This window comes from Sander vitreus, chromosome 13 (genome assembly GCF_031162955.1).
Source record: "Sander vitreus isolate 19-12246 chromosome 13, sanVit1, whole genome shotgun sequence".
NCBI lineage: Eukaryota > Metazoa > Chordata > Actinopteri > Perciformes > Percidae > Sander > Sander vitreus.
Window position 1 is genome coordinate 9,465,192 of NC_135867.1, and position 16,525 is coordinate 9,481,716.

The 16,525-nt window shown below is 37.0% G+C and overlaps 1 protein-coding gene and 1 pseudogene across 1 annotated transcript in view; one reads left to right on the forward strand and one right to left on the reverse strand.

Annotated features, from left to right (window-relative positions):
- Window positions 1-11,357, forward strand: part of slc22a21 (solute carrier family 22 member 21) — a 13,680-nt gene extending 2,323 nt beyond the window's left edge. Inside the window, exons 5-11 of the mRNA XM_078265981.1 lie at window positions 750-876; window positions 1,582-1,588; window positions 3,282-3,375; window positions 4,717-4,931; window positions 5,162-5,344; window positions 5,813-5,933; window positions 11,297-11,357. Of these exons, the coding sequence (XP_078122107.1) occupies window positions 750-876; window positions 1,582-1,588; window positions 3,282-3,375; window positions 4,717-4,931; window positions 5,162-5,344; window positions 5,813-5,933; window positions 11,297-11,357 (808 nt within the window). The remainder of the gene's footprint in view (window positions 1-749; window positions 877-1,581; window positions 1,589-3,281; window positions 3,376-4,716; window positions 4,932-5,161; window positions 5,345-5,812; window positions 5,934-11,296) is intronic.
- LOC144528157 (solute carrier family 22 member 4-like) lies at window positions 8,314-10,989 on the reverse strand (annotated as a pseudogene).
- Window positions 11,358-16,525: the final 5,168 nt, after the last annotated feature.

Genomic DNA, 16,525 nt, shown 5'->3' on the forward strand with positions numbered 1-16,525 from the left:
ATAATTTTGCGAAATTACCTGGTGGAGAGTACCTGGTGGCAGTGCTGTCAGATAGATTCAGGCAAGTCAATCAATCCATAAATTAAAATAACGATCTAGATAGATTGTTTGGTAGAGCTGAAACAACTCGTCAATTAATCAGGAGTTGATAGACAGAATAAATTAATTGGGATCTATTTTGAGAATTCTGCACCGTCATGACAAAAAGAGAGCCGAGTCAGAAGGCAAAGCTCTCGATCTACCGGTCAATTTTCGGAGTAGAGCTGCTGCTCCTTTGCGTCGAAAGGAGCCAGTTAGATGGTTTGGGCATCTGGTAAGCATGTCCCCTGGGCACCTTCCTAGGGAGGTGTTCCAGGCACGTCCAGCTGGAGAAGCCCGCGGGGAAGACCCAGGACTAGGTGGAGGGATTATATCTCCAACCTGGCCTGGGAACGCCTCGGCATCCCCCAGTCAGAGCTGACTAATGTGGCTCGGGAAAAAGAAGTTTGGGGTCCCCTGCTGGAGCTGCTGTCCCCGCGACCCGACCCCGCATAACTGGATGAGGATGAATGGATGGAAGGATATTTTGATATGTGATTGTTTGGCTTTACAGCTTTTCTTAGGTTTAGTTTGTCATTGTTCAAAATGAGGTAAAATAAAAGCCCTTTACTGAGAAGTATGTTTTCATCTGTTCCAGGGGATTGAACATATGTCTCTCTCTCTCTCTCTCTCTCTCTCTCTCTCTCTCTCTCTCTCGTGTACTGAGGCAGGTACATCCCAGAGTCTCCTCGGTGGTTGCTTTCTCAGGGAAGAGTGGAAGAGGCTGAGGTCATAGTGAGAGATGCTGCTAAGATGAACAAAATCGAGCCTCCGCCAGTGATCTTTAGTCCATTGCAGGTGAGAGCTACTGTAACAATGGTTCATGTAAGTGCATAAACACTAAGGTCCTGGACATCTTCCTGGTAATCAGAAGTAGGTGTACAACATAGTTAATATGTATGTACATAGGTTGTTGACGTAGTCTATATCCACAACGTTCCACTTCCGGGATTGCTCCGGTGCCGCAGGAAATTCCGCCGGATGCATGTCTTTTTGCCGATGTCCGTTACCTTCCGCCTTCTTTGTGTTGGAATTTTAAACTCCGGTCGATTTATGAGGACTACGGTTAACTGCTGCTCAGATCTCTGCAGGGTAAATTGAAACAGCTACCTAAACCATCTGTCCAATCCAATTATGTTATTCTATGCTCTATTGCACATGTTTTGTATGTCTTGTTATGACATTTTGATATTTTTCAAATATTTTAATAAAGAAGTTCATGTTTCAAGTTAAAGTACATGGAATCTTAGAAAATCATTTTTTTACCGTGGTATTGAAATTGGCATCGAGAATCATGTTATTTTACTGGAATTGGCACTGACTACTGAATTTTTGGTATTGTGACAACCCTACATGGAATTATTATTATTGTATTTTACACTATAAACATCATGGCATATTTTAAGCAAGACAAATGTACCTCTCTTTGTCAGTATTTCTTGTAATACGACTTGAGCGTAAATGTTACTTGCCTTCTCTTGAAACTGGGTTTGACCGCACTAGCTTGAAGGTTATTTCTGGCAGGTCCCACAGCTCTTCTGCTCTCTGAAAATACAGACAAAGCTTAGATGCTGGGTAATGTAGTGTGAATAATGTAAATGTTTAAATACAAGTTCAGTTTTATCAAGCTGTGCTGACAGGCTGAGGAAGAGTTATCATTTAAGTTCATTGAATTACGGAGAATATGAAATATGACATTACTTGTTCATTTCAGTAACCATCATTGTACTAGAATAGTCAGAATTGAACCAAAGTCAATGACAATGAATGTGTCTCGTTTCTAAAGAAAACACTTCTATAACTCTTATATAAGCCATAAACCAGTCCCTGTTAATACATTTTCTCTTGTCACGTTTACCTTAAAGATTTAGGACACATTTTAGGGTTCACTGCTCAGTGTGATGTAATCATTTACTGCTCACGAGTGAACACTTGTCTGGATGGCAGCTGGCAGAGATTTTGCAATAATTGACCCTCTAGTACTCAAACAATAATTTGCAGAAAAGCCAACTTTTAACCCCTTTTTTATGATTGAACGACTTATGTACCCAAAGCTCTTGTTTCTTGTAATGATAGTTATATTGCTTTATAGCAGGGGTCTTCAACGTTTTGTTAAGCCAATGACCTCTAAACTGAAAGAGAGATGGAGCAGGGACCCCGTACTGCATATTGTATAAAATGTCGCTTATTAAACTGGGCCTACAATAACGTGTAGGGCGGCCAAAAGCCTTTATACCTACCTTTTTTTGTATAGAATCCTAAGCTGTTAAAAAGCCTAATAATTGTTTGCCTGATTTTATAAATCATGTTTTAATGTTAAACATACATGTGGCACAGTGTATCCTTACTATGAACTGTATCTGTGGATGGCCTTAGTGACTATCTTACCTATAGGCCAGTAAGCCTATCATAAGTGGGGAGTTATATTTGCTAATAATATGTTGGACTCGTGTTAAGACTAATAATTTGGAGGCCCCCCCTGCATTGACTTTGAGGACCCCCCTAGGGGTCCCAGACCCCCTGTTGAAGATCCCTGCTTTATAGTATATTTGTATAGGTTTTATGTATGTTTAACTCCAACTTAATATTTTGTGCAGCTATTGGTTATTGAAAATGTAGGAACTGGACAATTCAAGAAGAAATTCAGCTTAAATGTCAAAGTGGGCATATTAATGCATGAATAGCTTACAAATATAATATGATAATACTGCCAATAGTAGCAACACTAATAAACGACCAACAAAATATGAATGGGATTAAGGGATAAACATGTATCTTCCTAATTACAGACTGGCCGATAATGGATTTTTGAGGCTGATTCTGATTACAATATTTAAGAGATAGATATATAGTTAGATAACAATTTCAACAAACAATCTAAATACAATCCCTTTGATATGTTTTTTTAAGAACTGTGACCAAAGATACCAAGCAGAGAATAGCAGAGAACTCAGTGGTTGCTCAACCTCTGTTCCTAATTACTACAATCATATTTGCCCCCTCAGTTTTTCATTGCACATTGAACTTTTGCCTCCATTATCCCTGATCCTGACTGTTGGGTACTACATGTATGTCCACGTGCATGCATTCCACCAGCAAGTAGTCATGCATCACAACCGTCTCTCTAACAAGATTATTTCTAGACTGATGGCTGTGCTTGCTAAGTGTTTGTTGTTCCACGGGCTTTGCTGTCCCACAGAAAGAACTTCAATGTGAGAAGAGGAAGGCCCACAACATCTGTGACCTGCTTCGTTCTCGAAACATCCGCTGGATCTCTGTCACGCTGTGGCTGGTCTGGTGAGTCCCTGCTGTCCCACCTGACCTCCACATTTAGTACAGTGACCCTGAATGCACAAATACACACACCTTAGCACACACATGTAGACTGAACACACGCTGTTACAAACACATACATGCGCACACAATTTGAGCCGGTTCATTCATCACCATGTCATGTCAGCCCATTTAACTAACAACAAATAATGACCTGTCAGGTGCTGTGAAGCCTGCAACTAAGATCAAAATCAGGTTTATGTAACTGCACAGTATGCCTTTATTTTTCCTGTGCTCACTTCCTCGCTGAATCTGAAAACTGATTTTTGCTTGATTTAGAAACAGCTCTATTTAGTCTTACAGAGAAAAAAGTTGGGAGCTAATCATAGCAGGTGCATAGGCTCCAAGCTGCATGCAAATCTTTCTACAGTTGAAGGAATCTAACTTTATACAGTCATACAGTTTATTCTTGTGTCTTGTTTTGTGCAAAGTTGTGTGTTGTACTTTGTTTTGTTGTTTTCTGTCTCTGTGACGCTTTATGCTAAGTTTTGTTTTGCTGTGTTGTTTTTTTGTTTCTTTGTATTTTAAAAAGCCTTTTTTTAACATCGAAGGCAGGGGACTACAGATGAAAAATAGCCTTTTGGCTAATTCTGGCTTTTTTAACCCATGGGAAATAATGTGTTTTATTAATTTGCGCTGCCCCCTTCCATAAATAAACTAAACTAAAAAAAAGAAAAGAAAAAAATCCAAGATGCAAAAGCCGATGCAAGTTTTTCTGATCTAATGTTTGTCATCACAAATATTTATTTAAAAAAAAAAACTGCTATGATGGACAGTACACAATTATTGCAATGGTCATTCATTTATGCTGTTACATTTCTAAAACAATTTTTTGGCCAGTTATTTAGAGTAGTTTCTGGCCACCTGATGAATGTAAGTCCAATGTTTACTCTCCTTTTAGCTGTTATTTTCCCCACTAACTCCTCAGGAAATATCAGGCTTTTTAGCTGCTATATGCTCCACTATGTTCATTAGCTAGTGCCTAACTTTTTCTGTCTGCTGTTTTTTTATTTATTTTTTTTACTTGAAAACAACTGCCTTCTGCAGCTAAAAACGACATTATAAGTTAACCATTGATCTTTCTTCACACACTTGAAAATCCAGTCAGGCCCAGGTGTGAAAGTCCTTCTATTCCTCTACAATTTTTGATCCACCCTAATTTTATATTTAGCCTACACATACATTTACTGTACAATATTAGTTTCTAGACAAGAAACACTGATAAAACTAGTTTCATTAGGTTCCTGACTACACTGTAGTGTCAGGCCATAGATTGATATTAATGCTTAACAACTATCGCCACAGGAACACCGTGACTATCGCCTACTTTGCTCTTTCCCTGAACACCGCAAACCTTCACGGTAACGCATACTTCAACTGTTTCCTATCGGCTGTGGTAGAGATGCCAGCCTACGCTTTGTCATGGGTTCTGTTTCGCTGGTGTTCCAGAAGACTGAGTCTTTCCTCAACCCTCTTCATGGGAGGATTGTTTCTACTCTTCATACAGCTCATACCAGCAAGTATGAGCAACCTTTTAACAAAGATAGCCTTGATTTCTGCCTTCTGCCATTCTCTTGTTAGTTTGTTTATGTAAGATCATTCATTATATGTAGTATGTTCAGATGCAAAATTTTGTTTACTTGCTCACATGCTAACACAGAGACATGTATATATTGAAGAGAATTAGTTTGAATGTTAAGCTTATTTAAATCAAATCACATGTAACAATGTATTGCCTTATCCCCTCTAGACCTGATTTATCTCGCCTTAACACTGGAGATGATGGGAAAGTTTGCAGTGACGACAGCATTTTCTATTGTGTACGCATACACAGCAGAACTCTACCCAACCGTAGTGAGGAACACGGCTGTGGGCACCTGCTCCATGGCCTCCAGAATAGGCAGCATTATTGCCCCATACTTCATTTACTTAAGTAAGAATGCTCTCACCTCTCCAGTCAGTTTATCACCCGCCACCACTCACTTTTTAGTTGAAAAGAGCTGTTTTATCTGAATTTACACTACTTAAATTTTCCCATGCATGGAAGTGAATGGAATTATTTGGATGCACCTGTGAGAAAAGCTGTTTCTTTCCCAACTGACTTCCACTAACAGAAACACAAGAGAAGCTGGTGCTTCTACAGAAACAAAACAAGAACAAAAGCCACTAGAACAAAAACATAAAAGCCGGCTTGATTAGCACTCAGATCAGATAGATGAGTTTGCTGAAATACCCAAAGCTTTCATTTAAAATTTAGAAGTTTCTTTTTTAGATTTAGTGGATTAGATTTAAACTGATGCAGACATATCAAAGTACCTAAGTCTCTCCACATTTTGTCTTTGTTTTTAACTGCTTTGGCCAGAGTTGTTTTTCAGTATCCTTCTTTGATGTGTTGCCGCAGGAAGCTATTCCATTTCACTGCCTTACATCCTCATGGGAAGCATTACAGCTCTGTCAGGGTTGCTGAGTCTCCTGCTGCCTGAGAGCTATGGAATGCCTCTGCCGGACACCATTTCTCACATGCAAAACTTCCCCGGGTAAGACTACGCCTCCCTGTCATGAAGTCTCCCAGAGACCAGCGTTATAGATTCAGATTGGTCATTATATTATTATTTTTTTGTAGTTTTCATTTTTTATGTTGATTTAAGCTCACTTTCAGTAAGTCTTTAGCTCATCACAATGCCCTTTTTTCATTTTTCACAGTTATTTCACACTAGTTTGAAATTATAATTTTATACTTGATAGAAAACACTAGGCCATGTTCCTTATTTGTATGCTGCTTTGGACAAAATGTCTGGCAAATAAATAAAAGTAAAATGGGACTAAAATACTTTTTTTTCTTATTTTTTTATTTTATTTTTAACAAATACTCTCATACGGTACTTACGTCTGGTTCATTTGTTGTACAAGTGCCAGATTTAAAATTATTAACTTGACTGTACAGTATCGTTCACATGCAGGCACAACATTTGCCCTTTGACTGTTGTACAGTCCAGCTAAACTGAGCTCAACTCTACCTCATATCAGCACACTTACTTTCACCCACCATGGCCATTTCTTTCAGCTACTATGAAATATATAATTCCACCACAGCCACAATTATGTGTAACTAGTTAAGGCAAACAACACACTATAACAAACCCAATTGAACTTGGAATAGTTTGACATTTTGGAAATGTGCTTCTTCACTTTTGCACTGAGAGTTTATTCCACCAGAAAGTGAATAAGCGTATTTCCCAAAAATGTCAAACTGTTCGCTTAAACATAAACAGATATTGTAGTTATAATTATAGCGCTATCAATCCTCAGTCTTGATTTGAGTACATGACACGAGTATCAATATTGGACTCAATAGATATATTAGACATATTACTTTTTATGGAATTTGAACTTAGTGCAACTGTCAGTGTTGAATAGTACTTGGCTTTCCTGCACTAGCCCAGGTTCAACGACAGTCTATATCTCTGTCAGACAGCCAGCCTGACTCAGTACAATTTGAACAAAACTGTTTGAAGTGTGTAGTGAAGGGTGAGCATAGATCTATTCATACAATGTATATAGTGGGTGCCACTTTTATAGATATTTAAAAGTAGACAGAGCATCTGATCCATTTAACAAACCTGCTGGTGGTGCTTAGGTGCCTGCCTAGTTCACTTACATTGTTTAAAAACAGGTCTGGAGAGGATTGTTCTGTATCTGTGAATCATACTGTAACGGTATTACCGTGTTTTTCTACTCTAGATGTTGTCAGAAGACACCTTATACATCCACACACACTGAAGAACAGGAACACGCTGCTGAAAGAAAGTCTCCGGTTGACCCTTGAACAAGGAGCTGCACTGATATCTGGGTTGAGGTGATTAACTGGTCAATCATTATGTCACTTTCCATTTTTCTGGTAAATGGACATGTGTCAGGAATAACTAAAATAAATTGTTATTTTGTCACTGGATTTGTGAAAGTATGTGACTTACACAGTACCAAGGGACATGACATATCATGTTATTCAAACAATATAATGTGTGTTTTTAAAATATCTCCACATAACTGGATTAATGTTTTCTCTGCAACAGCATTAAAAAAAACAACTGTAAAATGAAAAGTATAACAATCCTGTGCATTACACATGCTCAGCGCCAATGCAATTGTTACCATACTTACATAATACTGCTGTTCAAAAGATAAAATAATGTACTAAACAAACGTACATACGTATACATGAAACAAAGTTTCTAATATTCTGATACCAATTTAATCAGAACCAGTATCCTTGTTTAGGGTTGATGTTATAACTGTATCTTTTACTTCAAATCCAACACATTTGCATATTTCAGTTTCTAGTGAATATTTGTATACATCTTTGTGAGTTTCACAAAGTGAAGGCCAAATTTTATTTCCTCAAAAATGTTTTAGTACACGTGTAAATATGATTCTTTTAATTTCACTTCTTACAAAAAGGTCATGTAAAATCATTAAATCCATTTGTACTGATTGACATGTTGTTGATAGAAATGTTGAATAGTTAGAACAGAAAACATTAGGAATGATAGTAAATAGTACATTTATTAATAGCTTGTGTAAGTAATGTTTTAGACAATCAGAGTTGACTTTCGAAAAGCACCACAGGTTTTGAATGATCTTTTCTTGTGATGAATGGAAACTTCATGCTGTTATTAAAAAAGGCAAACAAACAAACCATCACTTGGTTTACAGAATACAAAAAAAACACATCTGCAACAGTTGAATATTTTTTCACTTCTTCCAACTTCATTATCATCGTCATGAACAGGTCAATCATCACATCCTTTTAGTCATGATGATGATGATGATGATGATGATGATGATGATGAGGGGGATCAGCTTTGTCTGTTATATTAAAAGACTAATCGGAATGTTTTTGTTTCAATTTTCTTGTCTGAACAACCAGTATCAGGTAGTTAGTTATTAGTTAATATTAGTTAGTTGGTTAGTTTACAAATCTCTATCCATTCCTTAAGGAACCTACCTCTGCATCTGTTGAATAGTTGGAGGAAGAGGTTGTCCAAAACTCTCTGGCAGGAAGAAAGCAGCAAAGGCAGAAATAACAGCCAGAGTCCCCACTGTAATATAAGGCAGGTACTGAAAGTTTTCACCTGTACAAGGAGAAGGACAAATTAGGAAGAGGGAGGTCCTTGGTCCTGCATATGTATCCTGTCAACATTTACAGTATGTAATACCAAATATAAATACCAAACTACAGGTCGAATCAGCTGCTTATAAACTAAAATGTGTCAATGTGCTAAGATAAATCCAGGTTAAACAAATGTTAGTAATTGCTTTTGTTTACTCACTCAGATTTATCAAAGAAGGTGCAATGCAGCTTCCCAATCTGGAAACAGTAGAGCATGTGCCTGTCGCTGTGCTCCTGAGCACTGTTGGATAAAGCTCTGCTGTGTAGGCATACATCAGGGCCATACCGGTGACGATACCAAATTTACCCAACATCTCCAGACCAACAGACAGATCTGATAAACCTGAAACGTAAGAAATGGTTTGTCTAAGAACATATTGGAACAAAAAAGATGTCTGTCCCTGTATGATCCCCTTCACACAGCACAGCCATTTAAGGTGTGTATGTATGTATGTATGTATGTATGTATGTGTGTGTATACACACACATACATACATACATACACACCTTAAATGGCCGGGTACCTACCACAAGAGAGGGAGGTAGAACAGACCAGACAGAGAGATAGCCAACAGGAGTGATTTCCAGTCCCTTAAAAAGTAAGCCAAGAGAGGCAGTGTCATGTAGCCAATGGCAAAGCCCAGACATACACCCAAAGACGAGAACATGACCCGCACATTGCCAGTCAAGATTTCAGTGCCTGCACAAAGAGAGAGATAAATGCATGACAGAAGTGCAGGTAATAAGTGAAGATATTCATGATACACAGTAAATAAACAAGACATGTACAGTACCCACAATATATGTATATTATTCAAAATCACTCACTACTGTATAGAAGTATTATTTGTTGTTACCAGAGCATGACATGTTCACATTTACCCAGCACAAAAGCAGCGACATAGTTGGAGATCTGTCCCAAACCACTGGTGAAGAGGAGGATGGAGAACACCGTCCAAGAAGGTGAAAAGATTGGAACAAATAAAAAAAAATTCTGAACTGCCATGGTGGCAAAGACAACAGGCTTTCTTCCAAACCTAGAGTGAGAAGTCAAACAATGAAATAAGAGCAAATAAAAATAAGATTAAAATATCTCGAAAGAGTACAGACTGCTAAAAATTATATTAGTTTGAACTGATCATTTAAAAAAATTTGCAATGTTTTCTTTAGGCAGAAGAATTAAACATTTTCTAAGAATAAAGCGTGTTTATAATTTCATTGCGAGACTGTGTTTTTAGTACCTGTCTGAGAGCTGTCCTGAGATGAAGGCTCCAATAAGAACTCCAAGGAAGTAAACTGTGGAAGTGAACGGCTGCTTCCACTGATCACTGCACACCAGGTCAAACTGGAGTATCAATGCATGGACAAAGAAAAACAACCTAAGATCCATTTGCAATTAAGAATCAATCAAACCCTTTCTTCCTGAGTAGAATACTGGAAAAGTTGCATACATTCAGTTGGACAATTATTTTTTCTTGTGTACAGTGTGTTCTAGTCAAGGTTAATGACTAATTATAGATCTGTTACTATTATTATTGCTACCTCTATACACGGCTTAAACTATACCAACAAATACTTACATTTTAGTAGATGTGGCATAGTAGATGACCTACAACGGGTGCCGGGGCCTTCTCCCACACTGCACCTCAACTTTGGAATTCTCTACCCCCTTACATCCGCATACAGTACTCCATGAAAGAATTCAGAACGGCTCTTAATCTTTTTAAACTAGCTCATGTTAACTGCAACGACTGCATCTTATTTTATATCAACCTTAACTCTCTGCCTTGCTGCTTATTACTGATATAATTTGATGTAAGGTGAACTTGAGTTTTTTGAAAGGCGCCATTAAATAAAATATATAAAGTATAATTATTATTATCATCATCATCATCATGTACACATTCACCTCAGAGACTATGGTGGATTGGTAGATGTCTGTGCTGTAGCTCCACCCATTTACACAGCTCTCCTGCTCCAGGTCAGTGAGGTTGACATCCCTGTCAGGAAACAATCCCTGAGCAGAGAGATTTCTGACCACATCCAGCCTGTATCTGCTGCATCTCTTCAACCTCTGTTTACCATGCACCACCTAACAGTCACAATGACACAAACTTTATTAGTGTTATTAGTAACATTTCTTTTCCAATTAACCTATGCCTTGTGTATGGTTCCGTACTGTGTAAAGAAATCTTGCCGTTGGGTACGTATCAGGTATGGGTCCGTATCTTCCCGTACCTACATACGTACCTACCTAAAATCATACAGACTTCTTTTTAAACTGCAACGGAATAAAAGAGAGAGGTCTGGCACCTCACCAAGCCACACCCTGTACAAGATAAAACATTAATCAGTAATCAGTTTACCAATAACACACTCAAGGCTTTACTGGTTTCAAGATTTTTCATTACAACAATTATTCAAATACTCGAAACCACTGGTTCTCAAACTCTGGTACAAGTACCACTGGCAGTAGTGCGCGGATGGAATCTGATTTATTTTTAGAAAAAGTGAAATCAATTTCAAAACATAATACTATACAAATACTACAACATTTACAATAATATTATTGAATATTTTCTGAAGTGGTACGCAGTGTTAAAAGGTTTGAGAACCACTGCTCTAAACTCTTCCCTGGTGAAAGACAAAAAAAGCCTGAATTGTATGGTTATTTGTGGTATGCTTCCTTGTAGTGAGTGCAACCTAACACCAGAGGGGGGAGGTACGCCAGCCCAAGCAAAGACAAATCCAAAAGGAGAGATCTCTAGTCCCTTAAAAAGAAAACAAAAGGGAGGCAGCATCATGTAGCCAATGGCAAAGCCTAAAAATGTTCCCATAGATGAGTAAAGGACATTGCCAATCAATATCTTAGCGCCTGCACACAGAGATAAAGAAACACAGGGGGACAGAGAGAGGGACATGTGCTGAAGGAGTGAAAGTCAAGTAGATATGTACAGATTTTCTCTCTCTCTATCTACATTTTTTAAAAATCTGAAAAATGTGTAAAACTACTGTGGCAGTATTTATAGAATGCGGTATTCATATGTACCCAGCACTAAAGCAGCTACGAAGTTGGTCATCTTTACTAAACCACGGATTATAAAATCAGTCAAAAAATGGGTTATAAAATCTGAGTGTATAAATTCCTATTTTCTGAAACAGTCCATGTGTGCGAGTCATATTGTTTAGTCTTATTTTTATTAAAATTGACTTTTTAGCTTCAAACCAACAATCTTAAAATGTTATTTTTAAATTACATAAATGAAATTTAAATAGAAATACAAATAAAATTTACATTAAAAGTACCACTAAAAATAACATTTGATTTGTGTGTTACAACAGAAAACCAATGATTTCCATCTGCGTGATCTTCACAGCTAAGGCAAAAGGTACATTTGAGTGAAAACATGTTAGTGCATTTAACTGTATGGTGTATAGACAATATTTCAGTAAAAAATATAATATTTAATAGAAGTAATTCAGAAAGTTTACAATCACTGACTTTAGAAATGCAGCTAAAAATAGACTTCACAGAAAAATAATGATTTGGCAGAAAAATATAATGTAAAAATAATATGTTAAAATGTGTAAATGATCTTGCATTATTTCCTTTTTGCATACTAAAAATGAAATGCTTTTGTTTCATCGCTTTTTCTTTTTCAGGTTCTATTGAATACAATTTCTCTGAACCTACTGGAGGTCCGCAGTGTTTTGGTGCAGTGGGACAGCGGAGGAATTTTTTTCTGCCAATTGCAACTAGAGCAAATACAGATACTAGATATAGTAGTGACTCAGGATGAAGAATATGTGACTCAGTCTGAACTCTTTACCACTGTTACAATCAAAACAGGTAACGCAATGAAGAGACACTCTAGGTTACCTGCTGGAAGAATATGCACCTAATGGTGTTTTACTGAATAAAGTGAATGTACATCTAGAAATAAAAGGTAGGTAAATAAATTAGATCGTGTTTAATACCAACTGTGGATAAAAAAAAAAATCAATTCTACATCTAAAACAGGAATTACAGAAGACATTTTAAACTTAGCTAACATGTATGTAAACTATATATATATATATATATATATATATATATATATATATATATATATATATATGACACTTTACTCCATCTTAGACTTTTCTATGTAAAATAGGTGTTCATGTTTAATTTAATAAGGTGGCTGCTTATTATGAGCCTTGATTTTATTGATATATCCAACTTAACGAGAAATATATGTTCATACGGTAACACTTTATTTGAAGGGGTGTGCATAAGACTAACAGGACACATGTCATGAACATGAGTCCATGAATGTTTGACGGTTGTCATTAAGTGTCGTTCAGTAAATTATGACACTTTGAATGCAAAGTTTCCATTGTTTGAGATGTTTGCATTATGAAAACTTGACATTAACCATAACAACAATCTCTATTATGACAACTCAACATCAATCAAGACAATTTAACCTGTCACAAATATGTCATAGCAGGCCTAATTATCAAACTTTAAGAAACTATTTAGCTATATGTGTTAACATTACATTAAACTGTCGTAAGTGGTTGGTTTTTACATTGGCTGTCATGAGACCATTATAATTGTGTCATGAATATTTTCCTTGACCTCAAGTTAAGTGAAACAAGTGGACTTGTAATAAAGATATAAAGTTTGACAACCCTGTCAATTTCTAACTGTGTCATAAATAATTCCCTTTGACCTCAAATAAAGTGGAACCATTTGGACTTCTCATTAAGATGTCATGAAAGTTATAAGACCAGTTTGACGACAGTAAATACAGTACCGTGGTGATTTAGGAGTTTTGGACGGATAACATAAGCTAATGTTACTTGTTGCTAAATTAACAGCTTATTGTAGTTAGCTGCCGTTATCTATTTAGCTCGGTTAGCTGTACAGCTGACTCAGCCCCGGGGTGCAAGAAGCCAAACCGTCTCTGTACTGTATTCCCTGTCGTAAAACTGGCCTCTTCAGTCTCGGAGCCTTTTCCATAAAGTTTAGACACAAACTGTTAGAAATCCCTCTTTTCTGATGCAAAAGTTTGAGTAGTTACTACTTTTTTGTATTCACAATGGAATTGCAATAGAAAATGTCTCCATAGTTAACAGCTGGTAGTTGATTTTACTGTGTATTACTGTGCATTATCCTACAACTGTAGAAACTGTATATGCTCTGTTTGTCTTCCAGTTCCAGTGACAAAGCCAGCTGTTTCTCAGATGTGTTTGTCACCAGAACAGATGAACATCACCTGCTGCTCAGAGGGAGATGAAGTAGAGTTCAACGTAACCTTAAACAGTCTCTTACTGGTGCAGAGCAGAGGCCACAGCCAGTCCCCGAGCAACAGGACAGCTAACATCAAGTCACCGGCTGGGAGTAAAACTGAACATGAAAACCCAGTGTTTCAAATGTTACCATCAGCATACACAGTCAGCAGACTGGAAACTTGATGCGTCATGTTTGGAACCCTTTTAGCAGAAGCAAAACAGTGATTAACCTCAAAAGCTGCAAAGGTACTGTGTTTAAAGGATGCTTGCTTTCCTTTCTTAATTTCAGCTCTTCACTATTTCACATTTGGTATTCATTTACGAAAACACAAAACAATCAATTAAATGAATGAATTAAATCACTTTTTTATTTTTTTGGCTGCAAGGGGCACCTTGGGAAATTAATATTAGAATGAAGGATTAAAATGAGTAGCCTCAGATTGTTGCTATCTGACATTATACATCATTAAAGTCGTGTAGGTGGGAAGTATCCACCTGCAACCCCAAACCATCTTTTGTCTTATTATGGTTTTTAATACTAATTTCACATTCACTGCTAATGTACTGTAGTTACTGTCTGTCGAATACCTGATGGAAGACAAGCAAATGGACGAGAAATAGTTAAGAACGATAGCTTGGAAATTGACATGTCAATGTAATCATAATATATAATTGGTTTAATATTTGTTTGTGTTTTCTAGATTTAGTTTCTTCCCTTCCCATTTTGTGACTGTAGCTGTGCCAGCCAGTGTTGTCACTCTCCTTCTCCTGTGGTATAAGGAGACTTCATAACAAGAACAAACCAAGCTCCACAACTGTTAATGAGGGTAAGTGAAATATGTTCTCCCATGTCTTCTTCAGTCTCAATAAGGACCCTACCGATTACCATCATTTTATAAATTCTAAATGTCTTTTTTCCATGTTTCAGAGCGCTATTGCATTATTTATTTAATACCATGATTATTTTGTAAAGCATATTTCACATTAGAGCCCGACCGATATTGATAAACATTTGGCGATTTAAAAATCCAATTTTCCGATATATATTAAAAAAAACAGTAATCCAGAAACGCTTAACAAAACATACAGATTTCCCTAACATTAGTTATTTGTAGTTATTTATGAGTCCTCACTAAAATATGATAATGCAGTTTAAAAATAAAACTTGTTTGTTTTATTGTCACAACAGAACAGAGGAACATCAAAATATAGTAAAGTTCTGATAAATAAAATGTATAAAAATACAAACTTAAGATATGAAACTTTAAGGGTTAAACACGAGTGTTGCCAACAGGGACGTTGTAGAGCACCCTCGGGTGGACAAACTATGCAACGCCAACACTCATAACATGGTTGAAGGGTATTTAGTCCGTTTTTATTTTACTTTTTAAATATTCATTTATCAGCCATTATAAATGCCGATACCGATAGTTTGGAAAATGCCTAATATCGTCCAATAATATCGGCCCGCTAATATATCGGTTGGGCTCTGTTTCACATCTGTTACTTTTTCCAGGTAACTCTGAAGATGAAATTGTCTACACAAATGTTAGAATAATTAAGAATACAAGGAAAACCAGACCCAACTCACATCCAAATGCAACATCATTTTCTCCTAAAACCTTATTAAGCACCAGCCTTATTTTGAACCCTTAAGTTTCCCCCTACTGTGAACCTTAGCTAACCTTGAGATAAATAACATGATCAGGTACCATTGTCTTTGTGGGTTGAAAAAAAAAGAAAGAAAATAATTAGACGTACGTTTTTTTTGCGAGATTAGGATACTTGTTACCATATCTATATTGCTCTATAGGCTATAGTTGTATTTTCCTTGAAACCTTATTAAAATTGTGGAGTTGGTTTTTTTAAGCATTAATGCATTTGTTAAAGTGTTTTGTACTTGTATTTTTTAACACATATTCATAAAATAGATGAACACATGGAAGGGCAGCAGTTTCTGAACAATAGGGACCAAGTGACACAGAAAAACTTCTATCTGAAAGATAGGAGGTGAACCAACCCAGTGCTTAAGTCTATCAGATGTTATGATCCACTGTATCAAAAGCTGCACTTAGGTCCAGCAGCACCAAAACTGAGCATTCACCCATGTCAGAGGACATTAATAAATCATTGGACACTCTAAGAAGAGTTGAGTGTTTCTGACGGAAGCCAGATTGAAATTTGTCTAAAATGTTGTGTGTATTTAAGACAGCAGTGAGCTGTTTAGCAACAACTTTTTCTAAAATTTTGGAGATAAAAGGCATCTTGGAAATGGGCCTATAATTTGCGGGAATTTATGTATCCAGGTTGGTTTTCTTTAGTGGCTGAACAACTGCATGTTTAAAATACGAAGGGACACAACCAGATTGCAGAGAGATGTTGAGTATAGAGAGAACCCAAGTACTCACAGACCCAAGAACATTTAAAAAAAAGGAAGTTGGTATAATATCTACTGGGCTCGAGGAAGATTTCATACTGCTGTACCTGTGATTACTGATATTATTGATTCTTACTGGAATGATATAGCTGGTCTGTGGGTTAGCAGAGTTATTTGTAAAGGAGTGAGAGCTTATGGGAGAGTGAGACTGGGAAGTGCGCTTGTGCATGTGTTTACGGGGTGCAAACAGTCAAAGGTCTTGGTCTGCACGGCGTGTCGCAAATTCT